Source organism: Vombatus ursinus, unplaced genomic scaffold (assembly GCF_900497805.2).
Source record: "Vombatus ursinus unplaced genomic scaffold, bare-nosed wombat genome assembly UNPS02014845.1, whole genome shotgun sequence".
NCBI lineage: Eukaryota > Metazoa > Chordata > Mammalia > Diprotodontia > Vombatidae > Vombatus > Vombatus ursinus.
This window is the reverse complement of record NW_020954623.1, coordinates 5,192,627-5,220,289: the sequence shown is the minus strand read 5'-3', so window position 1 is coordinate 5,220,289 and position 27,663 is coordinate 5,192,627. Positions and strand designations below refer to the sequence as shown.

At 46.3% G+C, this 27,663-nt stretch overlaps 1 protein-coding gene across 1 annotated transcript in view; it reads right to left on the bottom strand.

Annotated features, from left to right (window-relative positions):
• DPYSL4 (dihydropyrimidinase like 4) overlaps positions 1 to 27,663 on the bottom strand; it is a 68,700-nt gene that overhangs the window by 25,616 nt on the left and 15,421 nt on the right. Inside the window, exons 2-12 of the mRNA XM_027840474.1 lie at positions 23,443 to 23,531; positions 20,392 to 20,576; positions 16,810 to 16,974; positions 15,096 to 15,157; positions 14,906 to 14,986; positions 11,421 to 11,489; positions 10,588 to 10,708; positions 4,555 to 4,711; positions 3,785 to 3,926; positions 2,607 to 2,777; positions 598 to 777 (exon numbers count right to left, since the gene is read on the bottom strand). Coding sequence (XP_027696275.1) covers positions 598 to 777; positions 2,607 to 2,777; positions 3,785 to 3,926; positions 4,555 to 4,711; positions 10,588 to 10,708; positions 11,421 to 11,489; positions 14,906 to 14,986; positions 15,096 to 15,157; positions 16,810 to 16,974; positions 20,392 to 20,576; positions 23,443 to 23,531 — 1,422 coding nt within the window. The remainder of the gene's footprint in view (positions 1 to 597; positions 778 to 2,606; positions 2,778 to 3,784; positions 3,927 to 4,554; positions 4,712 to 10,587; positions 10,709 to 11,420; positions 11,490 to 14,905; positions 14,987 to 15,095; positions 15,158 to 16,809; positions 16,975 to 20,391; positions 20,577 to 23,442; positions 23,532 to 27,663) is intronic.

Genomic DNA, 27,663 nt, shown 5'->3' with positions numbered 1-27,663 from the left:
TCTCTCTCTCTCTCTCTCTCTCTCTCTCTCTCTCTCTCTCTCTCTCCCTCTCCCTCCTCCTATTATCCCCTGCCATGTCTATCCCTTTCCCCTGGGTTGCTCTTAACAGTTCACCCTTTTCTAGACCCACCTGGTCTGGCAGATTCCTGATCATTGCAGGTCTCTTCACCTCATAACACTAACTGCCTTGACCACCTTGTTGGGGGCGGGGTGGGGAGAGGCAGCCAGCGCTTCCTTTCTTACTAAAGTTTCTTGTTGGATATCTCCCTCCACACCCTATGCCCCCAAGCTCCTGAGGCAACCCCTGTACTCAGGTCTGGGCTTCCAGAGGAGCTCCAGCTGCAATCAGCAGTGCCCATCAGTCCCTTTGGGCTTTGGAGGAATGAGGGCAGTTTAGCCTGGCAGAGAGTGGGAACATGGTAGGAGAGCCCGTGAACAGTGGTGGAGCTGAATGTTAGAACCCAGCAGTACTAGCCGTTCTTCCAGGTGCCTAATTCCCAGCTCAGTCATGCACAGACCCAAGGCTGATGACTTGCCCCAGAGGACAAGCCCAGCTGGGCTCCAAGCTTCCCAGAGTGAATGACAAAGTGGTCTTACCCTGTTTCTTGCTTTAATCCTTTTATAGACAAAGTCAGGGAAGGTTTTCCGAGGAACAAAGCGCCCTGATCCTGGTGTGACAAAGAGATTTCCATCTTCCAATACAATTCTTCCTTGGCTAATGACCACCGTGGGAGCCCCTCGGCACTCAGTTCCTTCAAAGATGTTGTACTCCACATTCTAGGAAGAAAAGCACACGGGGAGGATGAGTTCAGGAGCCAGTGTCATTCTGTTCATTCTCAGCTACTTTTTTTAAAAATATGAACTTGACAAATAGCAATAGTTACAAAAATGACTTCTTGTTGAGTTGTGTCTGACTTTTCATGAGCCCACTTTGGGTTTTCTTGGCAAAGATACTGGAGTGATTTGCCATTTCCTTCTCTAGCTCATTTTACAGGTGAGGAAACTGAGGTACCCAGCTAGTAAATGCCTGAGGCTAGATTTGAACTTAGGAAGAAAAGTCTTCCTGACTCTACTCTAACTGTGCTACCTAGCTGCCTTCCTGGCTTCCCTGCCTCCCTCTGAGCCTCCTTCTGCTCTCTTTGGGGGCATTTTGAAAATGTTTCATTGACACCGGCTAAGTTCATTTTGCAATTCAGAACAGCAGAGAGGGGAGCCCGTGAGGGCAAAGGGGACAATGAATTGCTCCCTGTTCCCTGAGGGTGCCGCTCCAAAGTCAGATGACTGACTGCTTGCTGGGGACCATGCAATGGCCTTGTCCAGGCATGCCCGAGGCTCAGTGGCTGCTGGGGTTCCTGCCAACCCTAGCTGGAATGCCAGCTGCTCCCACCAAGGAGCAGCCAGAGGCCTGTGCTGGAGCCTGTGCTCAGAAATGACTCTTCATCATGGGTAAATGGTGTGTGCCGACCATCTGGAGACACCCAGGAGAGCTACATGGGTGTGGACAGCAGGGATGCCGGGAAGCAGGGGAGGTCAGTCTTGCAAGTTACTGCCCACTGGCAGCATGGCCTAGAGAACAGGCCACAAGGACCCAAGTTCCAATTTGGATCCATTAGTTAGGAATTAGTTTGCCCTGGGCAAATTCATTTCACTGCTCCTTGACTCAGTTTTTTCATCTGCAAAACGTGGTTGGGCCAGACTGGGTGGCATTGCAGGGCTTGCCTATTTGCCCCCAGTCCCTCCTGAAGTGGGATTTCCAGGCTCAAGTTAATGGGAAATTATTGGGATAGAGAGAGGGCTATGCTTTCTGACCACAGGAGGGAAAAGCCTGTGTGTGTGTGTGTGTGTGTGTGTGTGTGTGTGTGTGTGATCAAAACAAGAGCTCAGGTCACTTTGTGTTTTGGGAGTAGCGGGAGGGAAGAAAGCAGGAGGAGCCAGGGCCTGGGGCTCACAGAGAGCCCCTGGGGATGCCAAGGCAGTTCCTACTACTTGGAGACACCTCATCATCCCAACTCTGCACAGAGAGGACACTTTCCCAGTGATGTGGCCCTCCTTCCAACTGTAGTTCTTTAGGCAGCTGAGGCGTGCCACAGAGCCCAGAGCACTGGACCTGGAGTCTGGAAGACCCAAGTTCAAATCCAGCTTCAGATACTTACTAGCTGAGTGAATCTGGGCCAGTCACTTCAAAGACTTATATTGTTTCAGTTTCTTCATTTGTAAAATGGGGATAATAGCGACATCTACCCTGAAGGGTTATGCGTCAAAAGAGATAATGATTATAAAGTGCTTAGCTTAGTGCCTGCCATATAGAAAGTGCTACACAGAAGCTACCTATTCTTATTACTGTTACAACTACTACCACTACCACCACCACCACCACCACCACTCCTGCTCCTCCTCTTCTTTCTGCAGACTTGGGGCCAATTGGTGACCAGCACAGGCAGCCAGCCATTGTTTACAGGTATCAGAGGCCCTGGACACCAGTGGTTTCACAGAGCTGGGGTCCAGCCACCCTGACAGTGCCCACATGGCTTGTTTCTTCTCCTGTTCAGGTGTGGGCATGAGGTAGGGATGAGGGGAAGGTCAGGGGCAGGGTGAGAGGCCCTTACCAGATGGTGGCTCTTAGCGGAGATAACGTTGGCCGCCTTTGGGTTCCATATGACGAGGTCTGCATCGGACCCCACAGCCACCCGGCCCTTACGAGGATACAAATTGAAGATCTTTGCAGCGTTTGCACTGGTCACAGCAACAAAGTCATTCTCGTCCATCTTTCCTGAGGCCTGAAAATCAAGAAGAGAATTTCTGAGGGCGGGAAGCAGCCCATTGGGTCCGGGGAGCCACCAGCAAGGCGACCACATCCTCAAGTCACACGTCAACAGGACCAGCTCCACAGATTCCCAAAGAAAGGCACTTCTGCTGTAGACTGACTGTGTGACCTGGCTGTGTTGGCCTTAGTGTTGACTGACTGACATCGCTGACTGGCCTTCCTGACTCCACCTACTCTGTTCCTCATCCTTAGCAAGGATGGGCATAGGAGAAGCTGTGAGAAGGCAGACATCTCTGACAGTCCCTTCTGTTTTTCTGGGAGCATTCTTGCTGAAAGGGTGCACACAAGGCCACCACTTAAGGGTCCAGATGCCACCCAACAATTGCCTTCCTAGAACTGGGCTTCATCGAGCCTTTGTCAGTAATCAATTCTGCTAAGCAAACGACTCATTCAAAATTATCAATCTGATATGTCGTTCGACTGAGGTTGATTTCAATCAAAATTGTTTTTGTTCCCTTTCTTCCCAACTCCCAACAACTCACCCCTGCAGGTATTTTTTTTATCTCATCTGATTTTGTTCACACCTATAAGTCAATCTGTGTGGGGAATCTCCCTGTGTGAACACTCTCTCTACTAATTTGCCACACCATTGGGCAGCCCGGGGCAGTAAGAGGTTTGCCGATTTGTCTTTGGTCACATACATCCTGTTTGTGTCAGAGGCAGGACCTGAACCCAGGGCTTCCCACTGCACCAGGCACCATCCTGATTAAATAGTTCTGTGCTGTGGGACCCTAATTGCGCTTCTCTCTGTCCAATAAGCCAAGAAGGGCAAGTTTATAATGCTTGCTTCCCTCCCACAGGCTTCCAGCAGCAGACATCCAACTGAGCCATCCTGATAGCCTTGATGGCGACAGGCCCTGGGACCCTCCAGCCCGCCTCAGTGTCTCTGTCTGTCCTTTTAGCAGGAACAGACCTTACAGTCGTCAGTTGTGCTAGAAGCTTGGCAGAGCCTTTGCCTACCACGCATTTCTCCCAAATGATGGTCATCCTCTCTTCAATCCCATTTGTGCCTTCAGGAATCATTGTAAAGTTGTCTTTGCCAACAGCTTTCTGGGCTGTGGTAAAGGTGCAGTGGGCACTGCCAGCAGCCTGCAGGTCCCCACTGGAAGAGAAGGAATGAGAAATGTTAAGGATTCTTCCCCTAAGTTTTGCTTTTCTGAGCGATCTTTGGGCTCAGATTGTGCCCACTTCCTGGATCAGAAATGAAGGATTCTGAGCTCACATCTTGACTTTGCTACTATTCTTTGCATAAGGACCTTACGCAAGTCCTTTCCCAACTGCATGCCTCAGGTTCCCCATTTGTAAAATGAGGGGTTAAGGTTCCTACCAGCACAGACTGCCTGCAAGTCTATGTTACTGGGAACGTTCCTTAGGAGGCTAAGCTCCTCTCTGGAGTTTCAGAGCCAAGGACTGACTTCTGCACTAGACACGGTCCAAGTCCAATGTAAGGAAAGAGAAACAGCTATTCACTTTCCCCCGTGGCCTCGGTACTGGGGCATGCTGAGTGAGGAGGCATAGTGCTCAGCACTTGGGGCACAGGTGAGGGCAATGTTCATCTCTCCAGCTCCCACCACTGTGTCTGCAGTGTCCCCAGCTCACAAGCACACCCACAGAAACACTGGACATACAGTGCTCAGAGCACTGAAGACAGCACTGAAGGGCTCATGGGGGAGGACATGTATAGTGGCAAATGTGTGGCGAGCATAAAAACTCCAGGACTAGCCCCTTACCTTGCGAGCAGAGATGAGAGATGGTCAGGAGTCAGGGGGTCTGGGCTTATTGGGGGGGACGTGACAAAGGCCGCAGCTTTGGCCCAGTTCTTGCTCCAGTAGTGCGAGCCATCAGTGCCCAGGCCAGCGGTGATGGGTTCTCCATACACAACAGTCCCTAAAAGGAGGCAGGAGTTTCCCCTCAGGCTGGAAGCAAAGTTTTCCAAAGGAATTACACCCTGAGGAAGGTGGGAGTTGAGGTAGGGAGTGAATCCTTCATTTTATGAGCTTCCAAATGCAACCAGAATCATCTGAGCAGCACAGATGCCAATCCCAAAGAACACAGAGACCGGAGTTAGGCAGAGCCGTCCTATCAGGGAGGGTGGGAGAGTACTCCAGCCTGGGCATCCTTAAGCAGCCTCAGTTCCAGGACACTGACTGTGGTGGAAGCATCATAAACCCAGGGCCTCACATGTCTACAAACACACATATCAAGTATGAAGAATGCACAAGATGACCCATAGAGCCTGAGGCAAGGCATGCAATGTGACCTCAGAGGAATCGCTGCACTTAGTGACATGAGACCCGAGACTGCAATATGGCTCTGGGTGGATATACATTACTGAAAAAACAAAAGAGGACATGGGAGAGATAGAAAAGGAGAAGGGGACATTGAGCACTGGATCATAAGGACACACCCTCTTAGGACCAAATTCAAGAGCTGGAGGCAGGAAAGCAGGGTGGAGAGCGTTTGGGTGAAGGTTAAAAAACAATTTTGTCATTGGCTTGGTCTACAGACCACCCGAGCAGAAAGAGGAAATAATTGAGTTGGGCAAACATCACCGGCCTGGTCCATAGGCATGATGGGTCATGCCTAAAGCTCATCCTTGGATAAAAACTAACCATTTGTCCATTTCCTTACAACTTTTCCTTCCAAAGATGAGAAATTCAAATCTGTAGGAGACTGTCACCGAGAGCTAGAGGCAGGGCAGGAATAGTTGAGGAAGAGCAAAGTCCACGTTGCTTCTGCTGCCCAGCCTGGCTTCACCGCTAGGGAAAAGATGCCCCTCCCAGCTTAAGCTTCTCTTCACACTGCTCACTCAAGCCTGGACTGACGCCACCTGCCTCAGCCTCCTCTCCCCTGGCTGTGGAGGGCGGAAGTGTGGGGTGAAACGCCTCCCAGTGTCCTCCTTCACCGAAGGCAGAGACTAGTCCCTCAGCTTGCTCCACATTGCATTTGCTGCCTGGCCTGGTTTCACTTCCATGAAACAAGATACCCCCCATTCTGAGTAGCCTCGGGGGTCTCCCCTCACTCTACTTTCTTGCCTCCTTTGGTTGTTTTTCCCCTTTAGATGGCAAGCTCTTTAAGGGGAGGGACTGTCTTTTTATTAATTGCATCCCCAGTGACTGGAGCATAGCAGGCACTTAATCAATGTTTGTTGGATTGGACTGGAGTGTCGAGAGAAAAAGAAAGTTGGGATCAGCTTGGCAGGAGCCTGACTTTGGAGAGAGTGGATTTCAAACATTCAGAGAGAAGAGATAGGAAGGTGGCTTCAGCTGAACCACCAGGAAGAGAAGTCAGCCCAGGAGGGAGGCCAAGCTCTCAAGAATGAAATGCTCATGATGCACAAAGAAACATTTGAATGAACATTAATGGGAGCATTCTGAAAAGGTGACGTATGCCCATGAGGCCACTGCCCCACGGAAATGACTGCGCTTCCTCCAGAACGTGGAGACCAGTTAGATGACGAGCAGATGAGCAGAAAACCTTGGGGTGGCAGCGTAAAAACAATATGCAGAATATTAAACCTCAGACTGACCGGAGGCCAGGCTGGAACTCACGGAGGACATGGTGGTTGGGCTTTATTTGAAAGCTCTGCTGGAGAAGGGGAGGCCCAAGGCAGTGATCTTACCCTTGCCTGGAGTGGACAGCATGGAGAGTGCTGAAGGCAGAGAAAATGCTCATCCCTTCTCTGGTTTCTCTTTCCTCTGCCAAGGAGAATGATCTGTGGCCAGCAAAGGACAGCTAAGGGGGAAGACTGTTTATTTGTTGTTCAGACTCTCCATGAGCCCATTTGGGGTTTTCTTGGCAAAGATATGGGAGTGGTTTGCCATTTCCTTCTCCAGTTCATTTTACAGATGAAGAAACTGAGGCAAGCCAGGTTAAGTGACTTGTCCAAGGTCATATAGGTAGTAAGTATCTGAGGCCAGATTTGAATTCAGGTCTTTGTGACTCCAGGCCTGGCACTTTAGCCACAGCATCACCTAGCTGTCCCCTAGATGGTTTATACCCAAGATGAATAAAGTGATAATAAGACAGCACCTGGGCAGCTAGGGAGCACCATAGTGCATAGAGCACCAGACCTGGAGTCAGAATCCTCTTTGTGAGTTCAAATCCAGCCTCAGACACTAGCTGTGTCACCCTAGGCAAGTCACTTAACCCTGTCTGCTCAGTTTTCTCACCTGTAAAATGAGTTGGGGGGGAAGCTGGGTGGTGTAGTGGATACAGCACTGGCCCTGGAGTCAGGAGGACCTGAGTTCAAATCCAGTCTCAGACACTTACTAGCTAGCTGTGTGACCCTGGGCAAGTCAAATAACCCTCATTGCCTCCAAAATAAAAAAAAAATGAGTTAGAGAAGGAAATGGTGTACCACTCCAATGTCTTTGCCAAGAAAACCCCAAATGGGGCCATGGAGTGTCAGACACAACTGAGAAATGTATAAATGACAGGAGAGCACCCAAGTACTCCAATGAGCTCAAGGCACCTGGCTCCGCCCACTCCTGGAGGCTGGAGTGCTGGGTGGAACTGCTGATTCACTGCAGGCAGTCTCTGCAAATTGTGGGAGAGGGACCGAGGTACGCTGGGCTGGAAAATCCAGAGTTTTCAAAGGGCAAATCAAACAGATTGTGCAAATGAGAGGCCAGCGTTGCCCAGAAAAATGCCAGGTGAGCTCAGGACACCCATAGCAAAGGCTTGCCAGAGCTAGCAGCCTCTGCAAAGGCAAAAATGCCATACCAACCTGATTCCTTTTTGGACAGGCTCCTAAAACTCACAATGATTTAGCTGTGGCCATAGTGGAACAGCTATTAGCCAGGATTTCACAGAACATGGCCAGATCCAAGAAATCACCATTAATGGTTCAACATCAATGGTGGGGAAGGGCCTGGGCCTGAGCTAGTTACTGGCCATTTCTTGTCAGTGCCTTGGATAAAGGCAGAGGCACACACTTCTTGCATGGAGGGCTCATACTTAGCATGGGAGGGACCTTCCAGTCTAACTCTCTCATCTTGTACAAGAGGAAACAGGTCCACAAAACTGAAGCGATTTGCTCCAGGTCACACTGGTAAGACTGGCCCTAAGGGCTTTGTCCTTCTTTCCACTGTCCTATGTAGCCTCTCAAACTTGCCCATGATAGCACTGGAAGGGATGGCCAACTCATTGGACTAACGCTCAGCTCCATGTTCTAGCCTGTCTGGATCTTTGTCTCCATAAAGATGTGGACGAGTTAGAACATGGAGTCAAATCTTTACAAAAGATGTTGGGGGGAGGTGGGCTGGACCTGCAAATTCGTCAGCATGAAGAACTCCTGGTGTGTGAACCACCCACCAATGCAGACCAGCTGCTCATCTGCAACATGAAGTCTGGTACCAATGCCTGGAGTACCCAGTTGGAGATCACACAACTGGGATATGTCAGAGGGAGGATACAGACCCGGCTACTTTGGCTTCTAAAGCCAGTTCTCTATCTATAATGTCTGGCTCTGTCTCCAGATGAAATTTAAAAAGGAGAAAAAGAGTCTCAACCTTGGTTTGGAAAAATTGACTTCAAATAAAGGCCAGTGCAAGTGTGGCTAGGTAGTTGTTTGAAAGGGATCTGGGTGTTTTGGTGGGCCACAAGCTCATTATGAGTCAGCAAAAGGTCTGGGGAGCTAGGGGGTGGGGTGGGGTGGGGGGGGGAGGGAGAGCTTGAGTGATCTTAGGCTTCATTCTGAGAGGCCTAGCATTTGAGAATACTAGATGTGCTGAGCTGCACCCTGGACAGATCACACCTAAAATGCCTTGTTCAGGGCTGGGTGTCAGAGCCACCATTTAAAGGAAGACAAACCCCCAGATGTGGGAGAATCTTGAGTAAATGATCTATGAGGAACACGTGAAGGAACTGGGAATGTTTAGTTGGTGAAGAGGAGCCCATGGGGGGGGGCTTCCCTTGGGAACTTCCGGGCACTGGAGTTGTCCCCAAGTGGGCGGCTTCCACTGGAGTCAGACTCCGCCCTTCCTGAGGCTCTTCAAGCAAAGATTGGATCCTTGTTCAAGCTTGGCTCAGGAGTTTGAAATTCAGAGGATTCTTCTAAGGCTCTCCTGGAAAGAGACTGCTGCCTCATCATGAGCCATAGGGGACTGTCTTCTCTGTGCTAGTGGCTGGGACAACATGATTCCAGCAAATTCTGATGTCAAGTGAATATGGGACAATGTAAATGGGGCTGGATTTTGAGTCACAAAAGCTGGGTTTGAATTCTCACTCTGCTACTCAATGCCTTGTGACTTTGGGCACATTTTTTCACCTCCAGGGCCTCAGTTTCCCACTCTGTAAAATAAGGTTTGAGGACGAGATGGCCTCTGAGCTCTACTCAAAAACCTGGATAAATTCACTGTGTTGCTACAATTCAGCCTAATCCTTGGGTTCCTGGCCCTTTGTCATTGTTCCTTCTTTGTCCCTTTTTGCGGGAGCCTCCTCTGCATGCACCCTAACCATGGGCTGTCCCTCAGGGCTCTGTCTTGATTGTCTTCTCTACCCCCTGTATGTTATTTCATTTGGTGATCTCGACAGCTATGGATTTAATTACTGTCTCTTTGCTGATGATTCAAATCTACTACCTGACCTGCCCCAAACTCTCTCCAGCCCTTCAATCTCACATTTCCAATTGCCTTCCAGACATCTCAGACTGGATGTCCGGTAGACATCTTAAACTCAATATATCTGAAACAGAATTATTTTCACCCCTAAACTCTCCTGACCAGCCTTCTCCATACTGTAGAGGAAACACCTTCCTCTCTGTCCCACAGGCAACCTAGGAGTCTTCCTGAATTCTTCCCTGTCTTTCACCCCACCCCCCAAATCCAATCTGATGTCAAGGCCCATCACTACCACCTTTGCAACATCTCTGGAATACACTCCCTTCTCTCTTCTGACACTGCCCCAGCCCCGGTACAGACCCTTATCACCTCCCACCTGGACTACTGTAGTAGCCTGCTGTTGGCTCTGCCTGCCTCAGGTCTCTCCCCACTCCAATCCAGCCTCTATTCAGTCACTGAAGCAATTTTCTTAAAGTGCGTATCCAATCATGTCTCCTGTTTATTCATCAAACTCCAGTGGCTCCCTATTGCCTCAGGAGCAAATGCAGAATGCTGTTTGGCCTTCAAAGCCCTTTCTAACCTGGCCCCACCCACCTTTCTGATCCATTTATACCTTACTCCCTGACATATACCATTTGATCCAGTGACACTGGCCTGCTGGCAGTTTCCACCACCTCTCAGCTCTGGGCATTTTCTCTGGCCACCCCCCATTTCTGGAATGCTCTCCCTCCTCTGCTCCAACTGTTGACCCCCTCAGATTCCTTTAAGTCTCAACTAAACTCCCTTTTGCTAGAGGAAGCCTTCCCCAACCCCTCTTCATCCTGGTGCGTTCCTCTATTATTCATTTCTCTTTACCCTATATACAGCCTGCTTTGTGTATATTGGTTTGTGTGTTGTCTTCTCCACTGGATTGTAAGCTCCTTGGGGCAGGGATTGTCTTTTGCCTCTTTTTGTATCCCCATCACTTAGCACAATGCTTGGCACATAGTAGGTGCTTAAGAAATGTTTATTGATTAATTGATTCCCTTCAATATAATGAAGGTCCAGTACAGGTGGAGAAGAGATGCTGTTCTTTGGAGGCAATGAGCTGCTAATGGGAACAGAGCCTAGGATTATTTGGTCTGTGGTCCTTGTGAAGACAGGGTTGCAAGCAATGTCCTAGGCCACAGGAAGACAAGGCATGGAGACATTAGTCCTTACCTTTGCGCCTAGCGTGAGCGATCGTATCTGCTGCTCCTTTGCTCATCACTTTGGTGATGTAGAGGGGGCAGTTGGCCTGCTTGGCAATGGTGATTGCCCGGTACACAGCCTCTGCCTCCACCTGGACAAAGGAGGGAGATAGGAAAGAGAGAATGAGGGAGGGAGAGAGAGATGGAAGGGGAGAGAGAAAGAGAAAAAGGGAGGAAGAGAGAGAGGGGGAGAGAGAGAGAGAGAGAGAGAGAGAGAGAGAGAGAGAGAGAGAGAGATTGAGAGAAACTTCTAGTACCCTTCTGGCTGGTCTGGTTCCTCTGCAAACCAATTCCCCCCCCCATGGAGATTACAGTGAGAGGGAAATGGGGAAATGTGGAACTTCTTTGGCTAATTGGCTGGTATGAGGAAGTAAGGGAAGAGTTTTACCCACCCCCTATTTCCCACTTGACATCTGGAGCTCTGTGATATAGGGCGACTGGGACGTCCAGGTATGTGAACCCTGCTCAGGGTCAGCTCCACTGGGGCTGGGGGAGGGCAGAAGTGTGGTTTCTGGCTAGGCCCAAAATCAGTCCAACATGGGCAGCAAAGGGCTGGTGAAGAAGATCTGGAATGGTAGGGTTTGTGGCTGGAGCTGCTGAGCCTAGAGTACTGATGTTCCGGGAGAAAAGAATTCTAAACATCTTTTTGGATGTCTCAGGCTGCAGAGAAGTGACCAAATGCCAGTCCCACATCATACTATAGAAAGGAGATGAGTGCCAGAGTCCTGAGAGAAGGAAGCCCTGCAGAGGGCTGGGCACTGGTACTGGCATTTACCCAGACAGACACAGGAAGGTATCTCTTACCTCCTCAGGGTGGCTAAGAACATGGCCCTCTGGTCCCGTGATCCCAAGTTCCAACAATCGCTTCTGTTCCTACATCAGCCAGAAAGAAGGTATCAAGCTCTTTCTCTGTACTGTTGAATCATCAGAAATCTATGGACAGTATCTGAGCTCTGAAGAGGTCAATGCCTGCACTGAGTAAAGCAGTCTATACTATCCCAAGAAATGGCTTTTGGATGTGTTTGTTTTTTGTGCATGAGTTTGGAGACATTTCTTGATGGCCGCTGGTTGACCTGGATGACAGAGAGCCATGTAATAAACAGAGTCCTCGTTGACTCTGGGGAACATTCACTCATTGACATCATGGGGACTTTCTTTTTAACCAAGAAAACTAGAGCCCTACTTCCCCTTGTCTGCTTGCTTCCAGAAAACTCAGAGCCAAATTCAGCACCCACAGAGGCACTGACTTATTCCAAGTTCCCGGTACTATTGCTTCCTCTTCTCCTTCTAATGGACTTTTGTTCTGTCTTAATTGTAATTATCTTGTTTAACTCTATTTCACTTTCTAAGTCATCTTAAATTCATTCTGAACCTAGATAGGAATGTGGACCAGACAAAAGAATAAATGGGAATTCAAAGGAGTAATTGAGAAAGCACTAGGCCTGAAGGCAGAAAGAGGCCTGGGTTTAAGTTCTGACTCAGCTCTTTGCTAACTGAGTGATTTTGGGCAATCATTTCACTGCTCGGGGAATCAGTTTTTTCATCTGGCAAATGGGAGAGGAGTTAGAATAGGTGGTCTTTAAAAGCTCTTCCTAGATCTAAATTCTATGATACTAAGGAGTGTGCCATCACATAATACACATCTGCAAAATGGCCTTTGGGAATATTTGAGGGTATGAGGACATGAGTAACAACTCATGTCGTTGGTGTTTTATTGTGTATTGCACTTTTACAAAGGTGAGCTTGCTTTCATCCTCCCAATAGACAGGATCCTGTCACCAAAGTAGCTGGGCAAGGGGCAGTATATTCTCCCAGTGAAGGCTCTGAGGCCCAGAGAGGTGATGCAGTTAGTCCAAGGTCACACAGCTGATTAGCAGAAGAACCAGGAGAGCTCAGTTTTCCCAAATCTCAGCCCTGTGTGTGCATCCCTAGTGTGTGCAGTCAAGGGTCATCACAACTTGTATTTATCAAGTGCTTTCTACAAAGCACTTTCATTTTTTGCAAAACCCTATGACGGAAGCAGTACAAGGATCATTAGCTCTCTCTTACAAATGAGGGAATACGCTTAGAGACACAAAGTGATTTCCTAAGCTCACACAGCAAGTATGGATTAGAGAGAGGACCGGAACTCAGGTCTTTGGCTTCCAAGTCCAGTGTTCTTTTTACTTTGTCATGTTCAAGCATCAGCACCCACAGGCCCCACTGACAAAGTTTTCACAATCAGATCATTTCTCTGGGTCTTGCACAGAATTGTTCCCAGCACCTCATACAGTACATATTCCTAGAGCTCCAGTAGCCAAAAGGAGAGTTTCACTTGGCTGTAAGAAATTAAGAATACATGCAGTGTTGGCCCCCGGGAGCCTTCTTAGAAGGTTCATGTATGGTGGAAAGGGCAGACCTTGTTCCTGGTGAGGGCAATGCTCCATTCACTGGCATCTCAGCCACTATTTCTCTGCCCTTTCCTTGGAATGCATAGTCCTGGGGCAGCCCCAGTGAATAGCAGAACACTTAAAGCAGGCAGGAAGTGCTGGGAGATCTCCTTGTCCCCAGGCACTGGTGCCCAGGAGGATTTTGGTGCTGTCCGTGGTCCTAAAGCAGTCTCCAGAAGGGTTAGAAACATTGGGTGGATTCTTAATCAGTCCCAAGAAGTTTAGAACTTTTGCTGGGTTTTAGAGCAGTTGCAATGAGAGTTAGAATATCTCCTGGTTTGTTGTTGTTCAGAGGCTTCAGTCGTTTCACTCGTGTCTGACTTTTGATGACCTCATTTGGGGTTTACTTGGTAAAAATACTGAAGTGGTTTGCCATTTCCTTCTCTGGCTCATTTTATAGATGAGGAAACTGAGGCAAACAGAGTGAAGTGACTTGTCCAGGGTCACAGAGCTAGTAAATGTCTGAAGGTAGGTCTTGCTGACTCTAGGCACAACACTTTGTGCACCATGGTGCCCCCACCTGCTCCTGTATCACCAGTTGCCTCTGTTTCTAATTAAGCACTTATTATGTTAAGTGTCAAATGTCAAGCTGTGTGCCAAGTGCTGGGGATACAAACAGAAAAGCCAGAGCATCCTGCCCTCAAGGAGTTCCCATTCTAAGTTGCTGTTGAGTCTTTTTAGTTGTTTCAGTTGTGTCTGACTCTTCATGACCCAATCATTTGGGGTTTTCTTGGCAAAGATACTGGAGTGATTGGTTATTTCCTTCTCCAGCTCATTTTATAGGTGAGGAAACTGAGGCAAACAGGGTGAAGTGACTTGCATAGGGTCATACAGCTAGTGTCTGAGGCCAGATTTGAACTCAGGTCTTCCTGACTCCAGGCCTGGTGCTCTATCCACTGTACCTCCTAGCTGCCCCCATTCTAATTACATGAGGCAATAAAGGAGGAAAGAAATCAGAAGGGATTCCCCAGATTGGTAAGAGGAGTTCGAGTAAGCAGTAGGGTCAAGGAAGCCACTTCGGGAAAGAATAAAAAAGGAGGATGTCATCAAAAGTATCATACTGCAGAGCCATCAGACAAGAAGAGGACTAAGCAAAGATGAGTAGATTGGGTTGTCAGGAGGTTGGGAGTAACTTTGAAGAGAGCACTTTATTTTGAGGGTGGGCAAAGGAGGAGTTAAGTAGTGGTTTGGCTGCAAAGTGGAGGAAGGCAGGATGGGTGCATAAAGAAGTATGGAAGGAGAGAGAAGAAAGGAGAGAGAGAGAGTGGCTGTTTGAGTGGGGGGACAGCAGAGTAAAGGACAAGCTTACAGAATAGACTCCTGTATGCTCATTGGAGGTGAGAAAGGATCCATGGGGATGAACAAAGGGGATAATAGATGTAGGAAGGCCAGGAGGAGGTGGAAGGGGTTGGGAAGGCACAGATGTAGTGGTTTGCCTTGGTAAAGGGAAGTCAGGCTTAGGTACAGACCCTGCAGTGGGGACAAGGGTAGTGGAGGGTGCTCAAGTCAGATGGATTCAACCTTCAGTCAGGTGGCAGGTATGACTCTCTGCTTAGAGGCCGAGGAGGGAGGAAATAGTCTTCTGATTTTGAAGCTACCAGAAAAGGCCTGGCATAGCCACCATGAGGGAAGAGATTAGGAGCCAGAGTTGTGTGTGGTCAATATAAATTTAGAAAAAGAGAATGTTTTGTATTGTGTATACACACACATGCACACACACACACAGAGTTAAAATTGCCCGTGCCCTTGATACAGGTCTCACAAAAACACAAAGCTCTTGTGTTTTTGTCCTTAATCAGTCAGGTCAATCCATCTTGTATCACCTCTTTGACCAGGTGTTCCTCTAAATGAAATGAATACCTCATCAATGATATCCCCATTTTCGGCATGAACTTGTGCAATAGCTCCCAGTTCTCGGATAATGCTGAAAATTTCATACATCTGGTAAGGGGAAAAAAGAATACAGTATATTCTTACACATGGAGATATCTCTCATAAATATCTTAATAACATTTTTCATTAGCCTAGTTATATTTTGAGTGAAGGTTACCTGGCCATCAGTACACTGGTATTTGTCTTTATAGGACATGAAAACTTGGAAGGAGTTCACACCTGAAAATGACACAGAAAGAACCAGTCACTCATATTCTCAGCAAGTCAAGGAGGTGCATCTTAGGGCCACCTGACTGGCTTTCTGGCAGACAGAACCTGGGCTAGACAAAATCTCAGAGTAGGCAAGCTTTCAGGGCATCTGCCCAACCGTTAAGTGAGCACTTCCACACCATACCAGAGGCTGGTTATCCAATCTTGGCTTGAAAACCTTTCCAGAGAGTGAGATCCCACTGTCTTTGGAGGCATCCCATGTGGACAGCTCTAAACTCTTATGGAGTGTTTCCTGATATCAAAACTAGAGACAGCTTCTTCTAATTTGCACATGTTACTGCTTGTTCTGCTATCTGAGACCAAGAAGGACATGATTGCCCGTGGGGATCAAGACTCATTTCCTCATTTGATATTTTGTACAAAGGATCCTCTCATTAGGCTTTGAAGTTATATGTCCATACATGCCTGTGTGACAGTATTAAAAAACAACAACTCTAATTCATGATAAAGTGTTAATGGATGATAAAACCACCCTTTATTTCCCCTCCCAGGTAACATAGCTCTGTCTCGCCTTGGTACCTGAGCCCAGAGAAGTGGTCAGTGTGTGACCTTCAGGTACCAGGCATGAACAGCAGGGCCTCCCAGAATCCCCCAAAGCAGACTGTGGAGGAGGCCTTTTCATCCCACAGCTGAGGCTTCCTCCCAGGGCCTGATGCCTGGCAGAAAGAGATCTAAGGATTTGATCTCCATTCACTCAGGCAATAATTACACAAGCCCTCGTGGGAATGAGTATTTAGCAATGTGCCTCCTGGGTAGCCGTCCCTGTGCAGGGCACCAATGATAGAAGAACAAAAAGGAAATGCCCTTTGTCCTCAAGGAGCTGAGGTCTGAGGGCACCATATTGGACAAGCCAGTCTGCAGGGATGCTACATGCCTTCTCCCTGCAGCTCACAAGTGCACTTAGGAGCAGCAGGGATGCCCACTGGCCTGCAGATCCCCGAACAGCAGTCCCTCTTCTCAGGCCCCATCAGGCCAGAGAACCTCAGGGACATTGTAAAAGGGCTCCAGCAGTTATGGCAGCTCACTAGAGAGAGAGACATGGAGATACTGAGTCTCTGGTTGGTCCCACAGGATCACCCTTGTCTGTTCTATGAGACCTGAAGGGACCCAAATCCCCGAGACATAAGGAAGGCCATGGGAAGTTCACACAACTTCCTAGTTCCCCACTGGAAAAGAACTAGACACATGCCTTTTCCTAGGGGTGAGAAGGAAACACCGGCCCCTTCAAAGCCTCCCTTCAGGGCTCAGCTGCCAACGAATGAGCTGCCTGTGAATGGGGAGGCTGGCTTTTCTGGGCATGGGCACCCTTATCCTTGGCTTGCACCCAGTCATCAGGAAGAATGGAGGTACATTCCACTGCTATTTCTTTCCTCTGGACTTGAGATTCCTCATCTGTAAGGTCAGGGAAATCTCAGTGGAGGATCTCTCTTTCCTTGAGTCTTCCTGGCAGCATGGGCCTGGGCTGGACAGCTCCTTGTATGTGGTCCCATTCTGGGGCTCTGCCTGTGACTCAGAGAAGGTGACAGACCTGTCCCACCACTCCGTTGAATGCGGCATCCCCAGAAGCACTGACCATGACCACCTATACTGTGCATTCTCACCTTTGTCCTTCACCAAGGCCTCCAGCTCCTCCCTGAGGCTCTCATGCCAGCGGGTGATGTCGATGTGCAGGGAGTAATCACAGCATGATTTACTGTCTGCAGTTTCTCGCCACTGGTCGAAGGCAGTGAGCAGGTTCACTCCGGGCTCCGGGAGCACATGGTCCACTGTAGAAGGAAACAACCAAGCGGCTGTCAGCCTCATGCCCGTCACTGTCCCAGTCAGGATCAGGTTTAAGGACCTCGCACAAAAGGAAGCCTTCAGCGTGTTTGCTGCTGGTTCAGCCAGCTTCTGAGAGGAGGCATTCTAAAAGCTGCCTTCCCCTCTGGGATAAGAGTGAAGGTCTGGCTCCTGGCCAGGAAGCCAGACAGGATGGAGCTTCCCAGAAGCAGTGACCTGAGGGTGTTACTGGGGGCTCCTGATTTGCTCTAGGATATGCTCCTCCCCCCCATTTTTCTTTTTTTCAGATCTTTAACCTGTTGCTTAATTTCCATGGATCTGGTGGCTCCTTGAGGGCCTAATCCTAGGAGGACTAAGTGTAGAGAGGTAGGAGGTCTGCAGCTAAGTGCAAGGAGTTTGTTGCATCTCTGCAGGTAAAAAGCTAAATGCTCCTCAGCAGAGCAAGCTTCACATCTGGGGCTCTGCCTCAATAAGCCCTCAGAGAAGGTGACAGACCTGTTCCCCTTCGCCCACCCTATGCTGGGGTCAAGCTCTCTGTCCCTGTCAATGACTCAGCAGCCTCTTAGGGTCCTGGGAGTGCAGAATGTAGCCCTACATGAAGGCAAGTTCAAATCTAGCTGCCCATTTTTTTGAGAGAAGCCCAAAGATGTATCAGTGAGAGGGCAGAGCAGATACCTGGCCAGCCCTAACTCAGGACCAGTTTAGAATACAAGCTAAAGATGAGCCTAGGATGAATTTCTGCATCTTCCTAATTCACTTCAAAGATTTATCTGGAGGTTGGCCCTCCCACTTCCTTAGCAGTGGACTAAGGAACTGGAGTTGCGGCCACATGAGCCAGAGAAGGCCAGCCAGCTGGCCCAGGGGCTTCCATCATCAAGACTGTCACACTTACAGCTAGTTTTGAAGTGCTTGATGCTAGGACAGAGAAAATCATTTAGAAATGTCACCAGGTAAGGCTTTAGTTCTAGAAACACAAACCTTTGGGATCCCATCTTTAGGTTCTTAAAAGACGAATGTGGGGGGACAGAGAAAGGACACGTTGCCACCTGTTTCTTGACTTTCATAAACAAACCCTTCCAGATCCTCAGTCTCTGTGTCAGGTGGAGTCAGTCTGAACTCATTTTGGCTCATCCTCAGACCTTCATGAATGTGCCCAGAGTTTCTCAGCACATCATTGCTATGACACTGCATTAAAACATGGCATCTGAACAGAGTCTGAGGCTCAGACATCCTTGGGAAAATGAGGCCAAAGTGAGACGTAGCTACAGACAGAGCCCAGCCCCCTGCTGGTCTCTACTGTGAACTACAGTATGTCATGTTATTATTTCTTACACCATGCCAATTACGGAAGTGTGATGATGCTGACACAGACAGGGCTTCATGGGAGCTCATTCTCTTGCTACTAGGAGCCAGGTCAATGAACTAAGCTGGGGAGGAAGCCTTGGGCTTGGCCAAAACATTGGCAAGGCCACACTAAGCAGCCTCAGAGCTATTGGGATGCTGCCCAGCTGAGCCCACTGCACTTATGACCCCTTCCCCCTCTCTCAGTTGATGGAGGGCTTTCATAGTCCAAAAGTCACTCCCATAGTCCAAAATCAACCTTGGCTCAAAGCAGTCCATTCCAGGGAAGTGAGGGTTAACCTTCGACCTGAATAAGTCGCATCTTAGGATCCTTGCTTCCATTTCTGATATTTGAGTATTTAGGACCAAACCCTTTCCCATTCCCCAAGTGACAACAGTAGCTGAGAATCCCTGCTTTCAACTGTTGATCAAAACTATGGAGCCGAGTAGCCTTGCATGTAATTGTTAGCATATCATCTCTCTCATTAGACTTTGAGCTCCTTGTGGACTGTGATGATGCTTTGGCTTTTTCTTTTTTTTTACTTAGCACAGTGATTGGAACTTAAGTATGAAGAGTAGCTAGGTGGCATCGTAGTGCACAAAACACCAGGCTAGAGTCAGGAAGACATCTTCTTGAGTCCAAATCCAGCCTCAGACACCTACTAGCTGTGTGACCCTGGGTAAGTCACTTTATCCTGTTTGCCTCAGTTTCCTCATCTGTAAAATGAGCTGGAGAAGGAAATGGTGAACCACTGCACTATTTCTGCCAAGAAAACTCCAAATGAGATTATGGAGAGTTGGCTATGACTGAATGAACAACAAGTATGAAAAAGGCCTCAGGAGACATGGACTCAGTCCCAGGTAAAAGTCATGATGACAGCTCACATCAAAATGGTGATTTAAGGCTTATGAAACTTTTCCCAGACAACAGCCCTATGAGGTAGATTGGATTAGTATGATTAATCTCTATTTCACAGCTTAGGAAACTGAGGCTCAGGGGTTTGCTTGACGTCACACAGTCATTATATGGCAGAGATATTGTACAGCTTTTGAACAGGAAGAGGGAAAATGGGCTTGAAATGTTTCTTTCCTTGGATTCACTGACTCACAAAGGGTGGGCCTGGGAGGGGTCAATTCCAGTAAACATGTATACATTGCCTGCATTGTCTTAGTCTTGGAGATGCAAAGACAACACAGGCAAACTCAGTCACCAAAGAGCTTATTTTCTCTCTGCAGGTAAGGAGGAGGGGTATACCACCTACACAGGTAATAGTACAGAGCTGGCCAAGGAAGGAGAAAGCAGTAATGATGGGGGGATCACAATAGGATTTGCAAAGGACATGGCCCCTGAGTTGAGCCTGGAAGGAAGCCAACCAAGGCCTCTAAGAAGTGCAGGAGAGATGAGGAGAGGGCTATCCAGACATGGGGACAGTCTGGGAAAAGGCAGAGGAATGGGAGAGAGAGAAGGGTAGGGGCAGGAGGCAGATAGTGAGGTTAGTTTGACTGGAACACATGAAAAGGAATGAGAAATAAGCCTGGAAAGGCTAGGTGGAGTCACACTGGGGATAGCTCTGAATGCCAAACTAAGGATGCCATTGGTATGCAATAGGAAGCCGCAGATGGGTTTTCAACAGGATAGAAAGGTCAACAGGAGGTCCAACTTGTGTCATAGGAAGATCGCTTTGGCAATAGTGTGACCTATGGATGGGTGAGGGAAGAGTCTAGAGGGGAGCACAGGTAAGTGACTACCACTGTAGCCCAGATGAGAGGTAATGAGGGTCAAAACAAAGGCAGAGGCCATGGGAGTACAGAGATGGGGACAGATGTAGATGTTGGGGAGGTCAACTAAGCAAGACCTGGTGACTGTTTGGATATGGGAGGAGATGGAAAAGAAAGAGTTGAGGATGACTCCACCTCAACAAGGGTGAGTATTTGGGCAACTGGAAGATTTATGTGACCTCCCACAGAAATGAAGAAGTTCACAAGAGGGGTGAATTTATGAGAAGATCCAATACACCAAAGCGGGAGCTCACACACACACACACTCACACACAAACACTTACGGATCATCGTGGTTCCTCCTGCTAAGGCAGCCTTGGTGCCTTGATGGAAATCATCAGCAGAGTTCATTCCCATGACAGAGACCTGCAGCCGTGTGTGGACATCTATTCCACCTGGCAGGACCAGCAGGCCATATGCATCAATAATTTTGATGCCACCAGGAACAATGAGGTTTTCTCCAATTTGTCTGAAAAGAAAATTTGGAGACTTCTGGTTATAAAGGGTCAGCTGCCCAGGAACTCCTAAAGTTCCATGCGAAAGGATGATGGTGGTGGTGTGTGTGTGAGATCCCCTGTTATGGGGAAACAGCTTATGGGAATCCAGGAGGCCAAAGGTGCTGGCTCCTCATGACTCACAGAAGCCAAGCATGTGATCATGCCTCCTTCTGTCCTGCCTCCTGTCCATCCTGCAGAGCAGGGAACTACATTTCCCATCTCCATGCAAAGCCTTGGCCATAGTAACAATGACAATGATATTTCTATAGCACTTGAAGGTCTGTCAAACTCTTTACATGCACTATCTCATTTGATCTTCACAAGAAACTGGGGAGGTAAGGGCTACTATTATCCCCATTTTACAGATGAGGAAGCTAAGGTTAACAGAGGTTAAGTGACTTGTCCAGTATCACACAACTAGCAAGTGTCTGAAAAAAGAATTTGAACTCAGCTCTTATTGACTTCAAGTCCAGTACTCTGCCTCCTCTGCCAAGCTGCCTTCTTAAGTACTCTGGTCTCTGTCCATTTAAGTCAGGACCTCAAACCTTAATCAAAATTCCTTCAACAAACCTGTTTTCTTCCTAGATTAGGAATCAACGTGACATTCCTGTGCCTGGCTCCCTCAAAGCATCACCAGACAAGAGTCTGTAGCTTTGCTGTGGGTGTATCCTCTGCCAAGCCAGACTAGCCTCTGCCATGCCTTCAGAAGGCAGCTTCCTGAGTCATTGTGGATTGCACTGTGGCAGCTTTCTCACCCTCCCCTTGGGTAGTCTCTCCTTACTGAGTGAGGCTGGTCCTCAAACAGACATCAAATCCCCAGGGAAGGTCATGATTAGAACTTGCCAGAACTTGGGGACCACTAAATGGAAAGATCCTTGATGCAGAGGTGGGGGAAGGGGGAGGGGAGCAGAGATTTTCCTGCAAAAAGGCAGGGGAGGGACTTTTCCAAAGTCACCCAGGCAGTTACTGGCAGAACTCAGACTCCAAGCCTGCCTCACTGACTCCAAATCAGCCTCTGGGCTGGGAGTCTGGCTAGAGGGGGTGAGCAAATCCGCCAGCCAATATGCAGTGAAAGCCCACCCTCCAGGCCTCTTAACTCATTTGGCCTCATAGAGCAGCCCAGGAGCAGACACTCGGTCCCTGCCCCCTGCTTCCAACCCAGCGGTGCTAGTGATGACCCACTCGACCTCAGAGCTATCTGGAGGCAGCATTATCCTGGTCAGTAGAGAGGATTTGGGAAGCTTCTAGCCATATAAGCATGGAAGAAAAGGCTTCAGGCCCTCCATCCCCAGACCTCCTGATCCCCCAGGACTGGTCCAGGTCAAGGAGTTTCAGTCTTTCCCTGATTCCCTCTCACATGGTAGATGAATTAAGATGAGCACCCCAGCTTCCCTTTATGGGTTATTTTTCTCCCATTAGAATTTAAGTCCTTTGAAATCAGAGATCGTCTTTGGGGGGTCAGGGCTTGTATTGTATCCTCAGCACTTAGTGCATTGTCTATCATATAATTCATGCTTAACAAATGCTTTATTTCTCTCTCATTTGGGACTGAGCAAACATTTCTGTGGCAGCCTAGGGCCCCATGGCAGCCAATTCTTCTTCTTTAAGGCTTCCTTCTCTTCATTTACAGGTTGCTTGGGCAAACACCCTCTGCCCTTCTTCTGTCCCTGCTTTTTCATGACCACCCATGCCAGCCCTACCCTTCTGCCCTAAGATTATTCTGCCCTTCGCTCCCCTAGCACCATCTGGAAGTTCCTTTCACAGTACATACAATGCATACTAGACCTCTTTGTCTCACGTGCCTTCCTTCCCTCTCACTGCAACCATGGAAACCTGACTGCCTCCAGAAGACACTGCATGCCAGGCCACTGTCTGTGGCACTGGTTGCATCTTCTCTCATGCTGTCCAACACACTGGCCCAGGTGAGCAGGATGAAGACTCCCTGCTCATCACAGTCATTTCCATACCCTCCTTTTACCATGCATGGAGGGTCCTTCAGACCAGATTGATCACCTCCTGGCCCTCAGGCCTTTCTCTTTCATTTCTAAAGGAGTTCATCTCATGGCTCACAGCCTTCCTGTCCTTCCCAACCCTGGGAAGCAGCTGCTGGGGCCATGTTTCCATAGCAGTTCCTCTATCAACAGCGACAGCTGGCCAGGAGGTGGGCTAGAGGCAGGCCCACTATCCTGATGTTCTTGCTCTTGAGCTTCTGGTCCTGGGCCACTTTCACTGCAGTCTGAAGGGATGGCATTGTTGTGATGGTTATGGTTCCTGTAGCCTTGCTCATGTCACTTCCAGCTTTTTCTTCAGTTGGCTCATGGCTTCAGCTTCATTGGCTTAATGACTAAAAAGTACTTAGTAAACTGAATACTGAATTGGCCTCTAGCTACTTAAGTGCCTTACATCTGTGTGTGTGTGTGTGTGTGTGTGTGTGTGTGTTCACTTCTCCTTATGCTTAAGGAGACTGATGCATGGAGAGATTAAATGACTGGTCCACATCAAGGCTAAATCTAGGTCCTCCATCCAGACTACAAATCCAGGATTCTTTCCACTGAACCCTGTTGCCTATTGACTAAGCAGGAGCCCAGACATCTTTTTTTAACTTACTAGGGAAATAGACCTTTGCATTTCAACCAAAATTTTACGTATTTTCCTTTCAGTCATTTAAAGAAGCCTGCAAACCTTTGGCACCTTTCCCAAACTTTCTATGCACAGAGCATGTGGTCCAGGGGCAAAAGAATGTGGGGGAGAAGGGATGAGAGGTTTGCTTACAATTACCTTGATTGAAAAGCAATCTATGGTTGCCAGTTATATAGGTATGTTTTCATAGAAACTTACTTTATCAAGCCATCTTCCAAATATATGTCAGCATAGAATGACTGGTCATCGTTGACTATCTTTCCACCTTTGATCAGAAGTTGGTCACTCTATTGGTGGGAAGGGGGAGAGAAACAAATATTAGAATGTGCTTTCTAAATCACTTTGATTATCAAAACATTCATGCAAAAAGTCTCTAGAGTGATAGAGAATGTAGTAAATGTACATTCATCTAGTCAAGACAAAATGTAATGGAAATGCTGGCAAGTCATTTAACCCCATTGCCTAGCAAAAAAAAAAAAAAAAAAAACCAAAACAAAACAAAACAAAAAAAGTGTAATGGAAATGAATGTCAAGCCCTGACATCAGACTTATAAAACCAATTTTATACATTCAGGAGTGGGGGAAAAGTGATTAGAAAGCAGTGCATGTGAAAAAGACTTAGGAGTTTTATTGGACAATCTTCTCTTTGCTATCTCCTCTAAGACATATACCTCCCAATTCACCAACTCCCCAAACTCCTAGGACATTCCTTCACTCCACCTCAGCCTCCCACAGGGTGGTAGGTCATGCCTTGGCTTTCACTATCATTTTCATTCATCACTATCTACAAGACCTTAGTTTTTGAAATTCTCCTGTCTGATTGTTAGCTCCTATTCTTCTGTCTTTCTTTCTGCTTCTCTCTACCATCACCTATCCTTTGCTTTCTCTGTGACAGCCAGCCCCTCCACCCCTCCCTCCTTGCTTAGGCCACCATCCCTGCTCTAGCCTCATTTTCCTCAGTTCATAGTCTTGACTTTGTAGTGGACAAGTTCACCCATACACTGTCTTCTGTCCTGTAGTTTCTTCTCCTCATATACTATGACTGTCTATTGACTGCCCTTATAAGCCATGAGTTTATGTTATTATCATGTTTCTAAATTTTATGGTATAGTGAACTTTTGGAAACTATTATCTAAGAAATACTGTTAAGAGGATGATGCAATTGTATCATTAGAAATTAATATATTTTGATAGTATGCTATGAGATTGTTAACTACATTATTAGAAGCCAGCATAACATTAAAACCTATCAAGTACTTAATTAGATATATTTTATTTTAAAAAGAAGAATTACTTATTGTGTGGGAAAATGTATTTTAAAAAATGACCTTGTAAAATCTCATCTGTAAACTTCCCAGATTCCTTGGGACTTTCAATTTGGGCAAGGTCATAAAATCTCATCCACTTTGTGAAAGAGTTTGCTAAATGTTTTGAAGTTCTAAAATAATGAATTGGCTTACTGAGAAATTGGGATCCCTTCTTCCATCACAAATAATCACTACCAAAATGTGAGGAGAAGACTTACAAGTTTGCTTATAGTATAGAAATGATTTCTATGATAAATTGTGATCAGGAAATTATTAAATTATACATATAATAGTATATGTTGAAGTTACATCTTGAGCCAAATTAATCTCAACAGACTTGTATTAAAAATTTATTTTTGCCTTAGGAGTTTAAAATACAAAATCTTAAGAGATGGATATCTGTTAGTCTGGAGGCTTACAATAAATAACCAGTGTTTTTCTGGGTTATGAATGAGCTATCATATATTTGCTGTCTATGTGGAATTCTAGAATATGATTTTTTAAAAAAAATTCTAATGATTAAGGGATGAGTTTTAGCTAAAGAAAAAAAGAAAAAAAGGATGTTAAATTTTTTTAAAAGCCCGGTAAACTTATTGTTAATAGTTATTGTAACAACATGAGAGATAATAATAATAATTGTACGTAGCTCTAAGCTGTGATTAGTGAAACTTGCTAAAATCCCTTGGGACTATAATTTGGTGTTGTTTTAAGTTTTGAATTCAGGTACAGTTGTCTGAATTACCATTAAGTCAGTAATCCACCATTCAACGAAAATGCCACAAGCTGCCCAAAGTGTGTATGATCTGAGAACTGTTATAAGTGGATGTCTATGCCCAGGAAGGATGAGAGGATGGCTTTACAAGGTAATGATAGGATCCATTTGACTTAGTTTCTTCATTATGTTATTTCCTTTTTGGACAGGAATGTTTCCCATCTGGTAAATTCTGAGCCTGGGAATGATACCTTGTGAATAATGTGGAATTTTGCTGCACAATTGGCTATTACAAAAAACTAACTGTGATTCTTATCTGAAATCAAATAGAACTAAGATGCTCTATCTTGTTATACCTATGTTAAGTGACTCTGTGCCCTTAGGTTTAGGCTTGAAGGAAAAATCTTGATGTTGTCACAACCATGTCCCTTTTTCATTTCATAGCAAATCTCTCTAACCATGTCAGGTAAAACTGTAATTTAAAAAAAAATTAACTCTGTTTTTGCAATGCTCAAGCACCTCTGCATTGCTATAATGGATTAAAAAAATAAAACCTTATTGAGTAGAATACTTTGATGTCCTGTTACTTATAAGGTCAACTCCATAAGTTCTGAAGTGGTTTTTAATCATATGAATTAATTACCGGAGGATCGATCTGATTAGAGTTTGTCAGGTTTTATTAAATTATACTAAGTCTTATCACTAGTAAACTTTAACAGATTTACCTAGAAAATCTCCACAAGTGACCTGAAACCCAGAGATGGTGAAGGAAATAACCTCCATAAGCCTACCCTGATCCTTCCACAGATGCTTGAGAGATGCACAAGAGATACTCACTAGATACCTGAAAGAACAGATCATGGAGGCTTCCAAAGGCTTTGAAACACTTAAAGCAAAGCTATATTGGATGTGTCTATTTATCCTATTGTAATTTTATTTGTTTTATTAGTTTTCTGTGTGCTATGGATCTGTTACCTATTCCATAAAGAGCATATCATTTCTGCTCAGATTGATACTGCTGTGGGAATTGTTAGAAAATTATGAGACTATTAATAGCTTCAAATTGGGGAATTGAAGGGAATTTTGCATATGATTATAAAAGAATGCTATAATAAAGAAAAATAATTCATGATGACCCCCAAGGTTACAAAACAGAAAAAGAAGGCAATAAAGTTGCTGATAAACTGCAGGATTGTTTGTACAGAAGTCTGGATGGTCTCAAAAACAGAGTGTCTCCACTCTGTTCCATGAAAAAAAAATACTTGCATCAATATTATGTCACCTGGGGAATAATGATTGGTAAAGAGAAGAAACCAGAGTTGTTTGATTGAGGAGATAAAAACTGGGGCAATTTAGAAGAACTTATAGTCTTTCTCACAGGCTAAATGAACGTATACATTCAGCCTACATGAATGCATTCTGGCTATTGCATATGACCATCAATAAGCTTCTAACTAATTTGAGATAATTTCTGCCTCCTGATTTTTTACAACCTAACATCTCTAATACTCTATTCTGGCTCCTCTTCTCTCTTGATACTCTTTAAGATCCTTTTTGAAGTTTTTTGGTTATCTCATATAGGCCTATGGGATTAATTATCATCTAAGTTCAGATGACTCCCCAAACTACATGCCCAGTCTTATTCTACCTCCTCAATTATAATCTCATATTACCAATTGCCTCCTAGAAACCTCTACTGGTCAATCAATAAATAAAGCATTTACTAAAGGACTCCTATGTGCCAGACACTATGCTAGGTCATAGGCATATAAAGACAAGAATGAATAGCCCCTGCCTTCCTGAAGTTTTGTTCTATCATTTCCCCACAGGCACCTCAAGCTCGACAGATCCCAAGCTGCAATCATTAGCTTTGCCTCTAAACATACTCCTCCTTGAGATTTTGTTGTATTTTGTTGAGGTGATGACTTCTCTGACTATGGCAACCTATACAGAAAGACACAAGTCAATCCCACTCAGTGTGACCACTTGGAACTTCAGCAATGATGATGGCAGAAGGATGAAAAACATTGATAGTGGAAGGAGGGAAGAGGAAGATAAACATACTAATTTTTCTGTCTACAAACATTAGCTTAGCTATTATCTGACTAATGAGTGAATATCTGACTAGAAAAATAGAATGATATCAATCTTGACATTCTCAATGAAAATAAAACCATAAAACAAATAGAATTGGCAACTAAATGAAGAGATGGCATTCAGCTTTCCCTTGAAGAGGCAAATAAAATGGAGCTGGTAGGGCTGGATTCACCAAACCTGAAAAGGCAACGGTCAACAACATTTCATGAAACACTGGGTCAGCATTTAATTGCAGCACTTGGGAAAAGCACTCACAGAAAACTACTATGCAAAGAATTTCAACAGAATATGTGTCAACATATA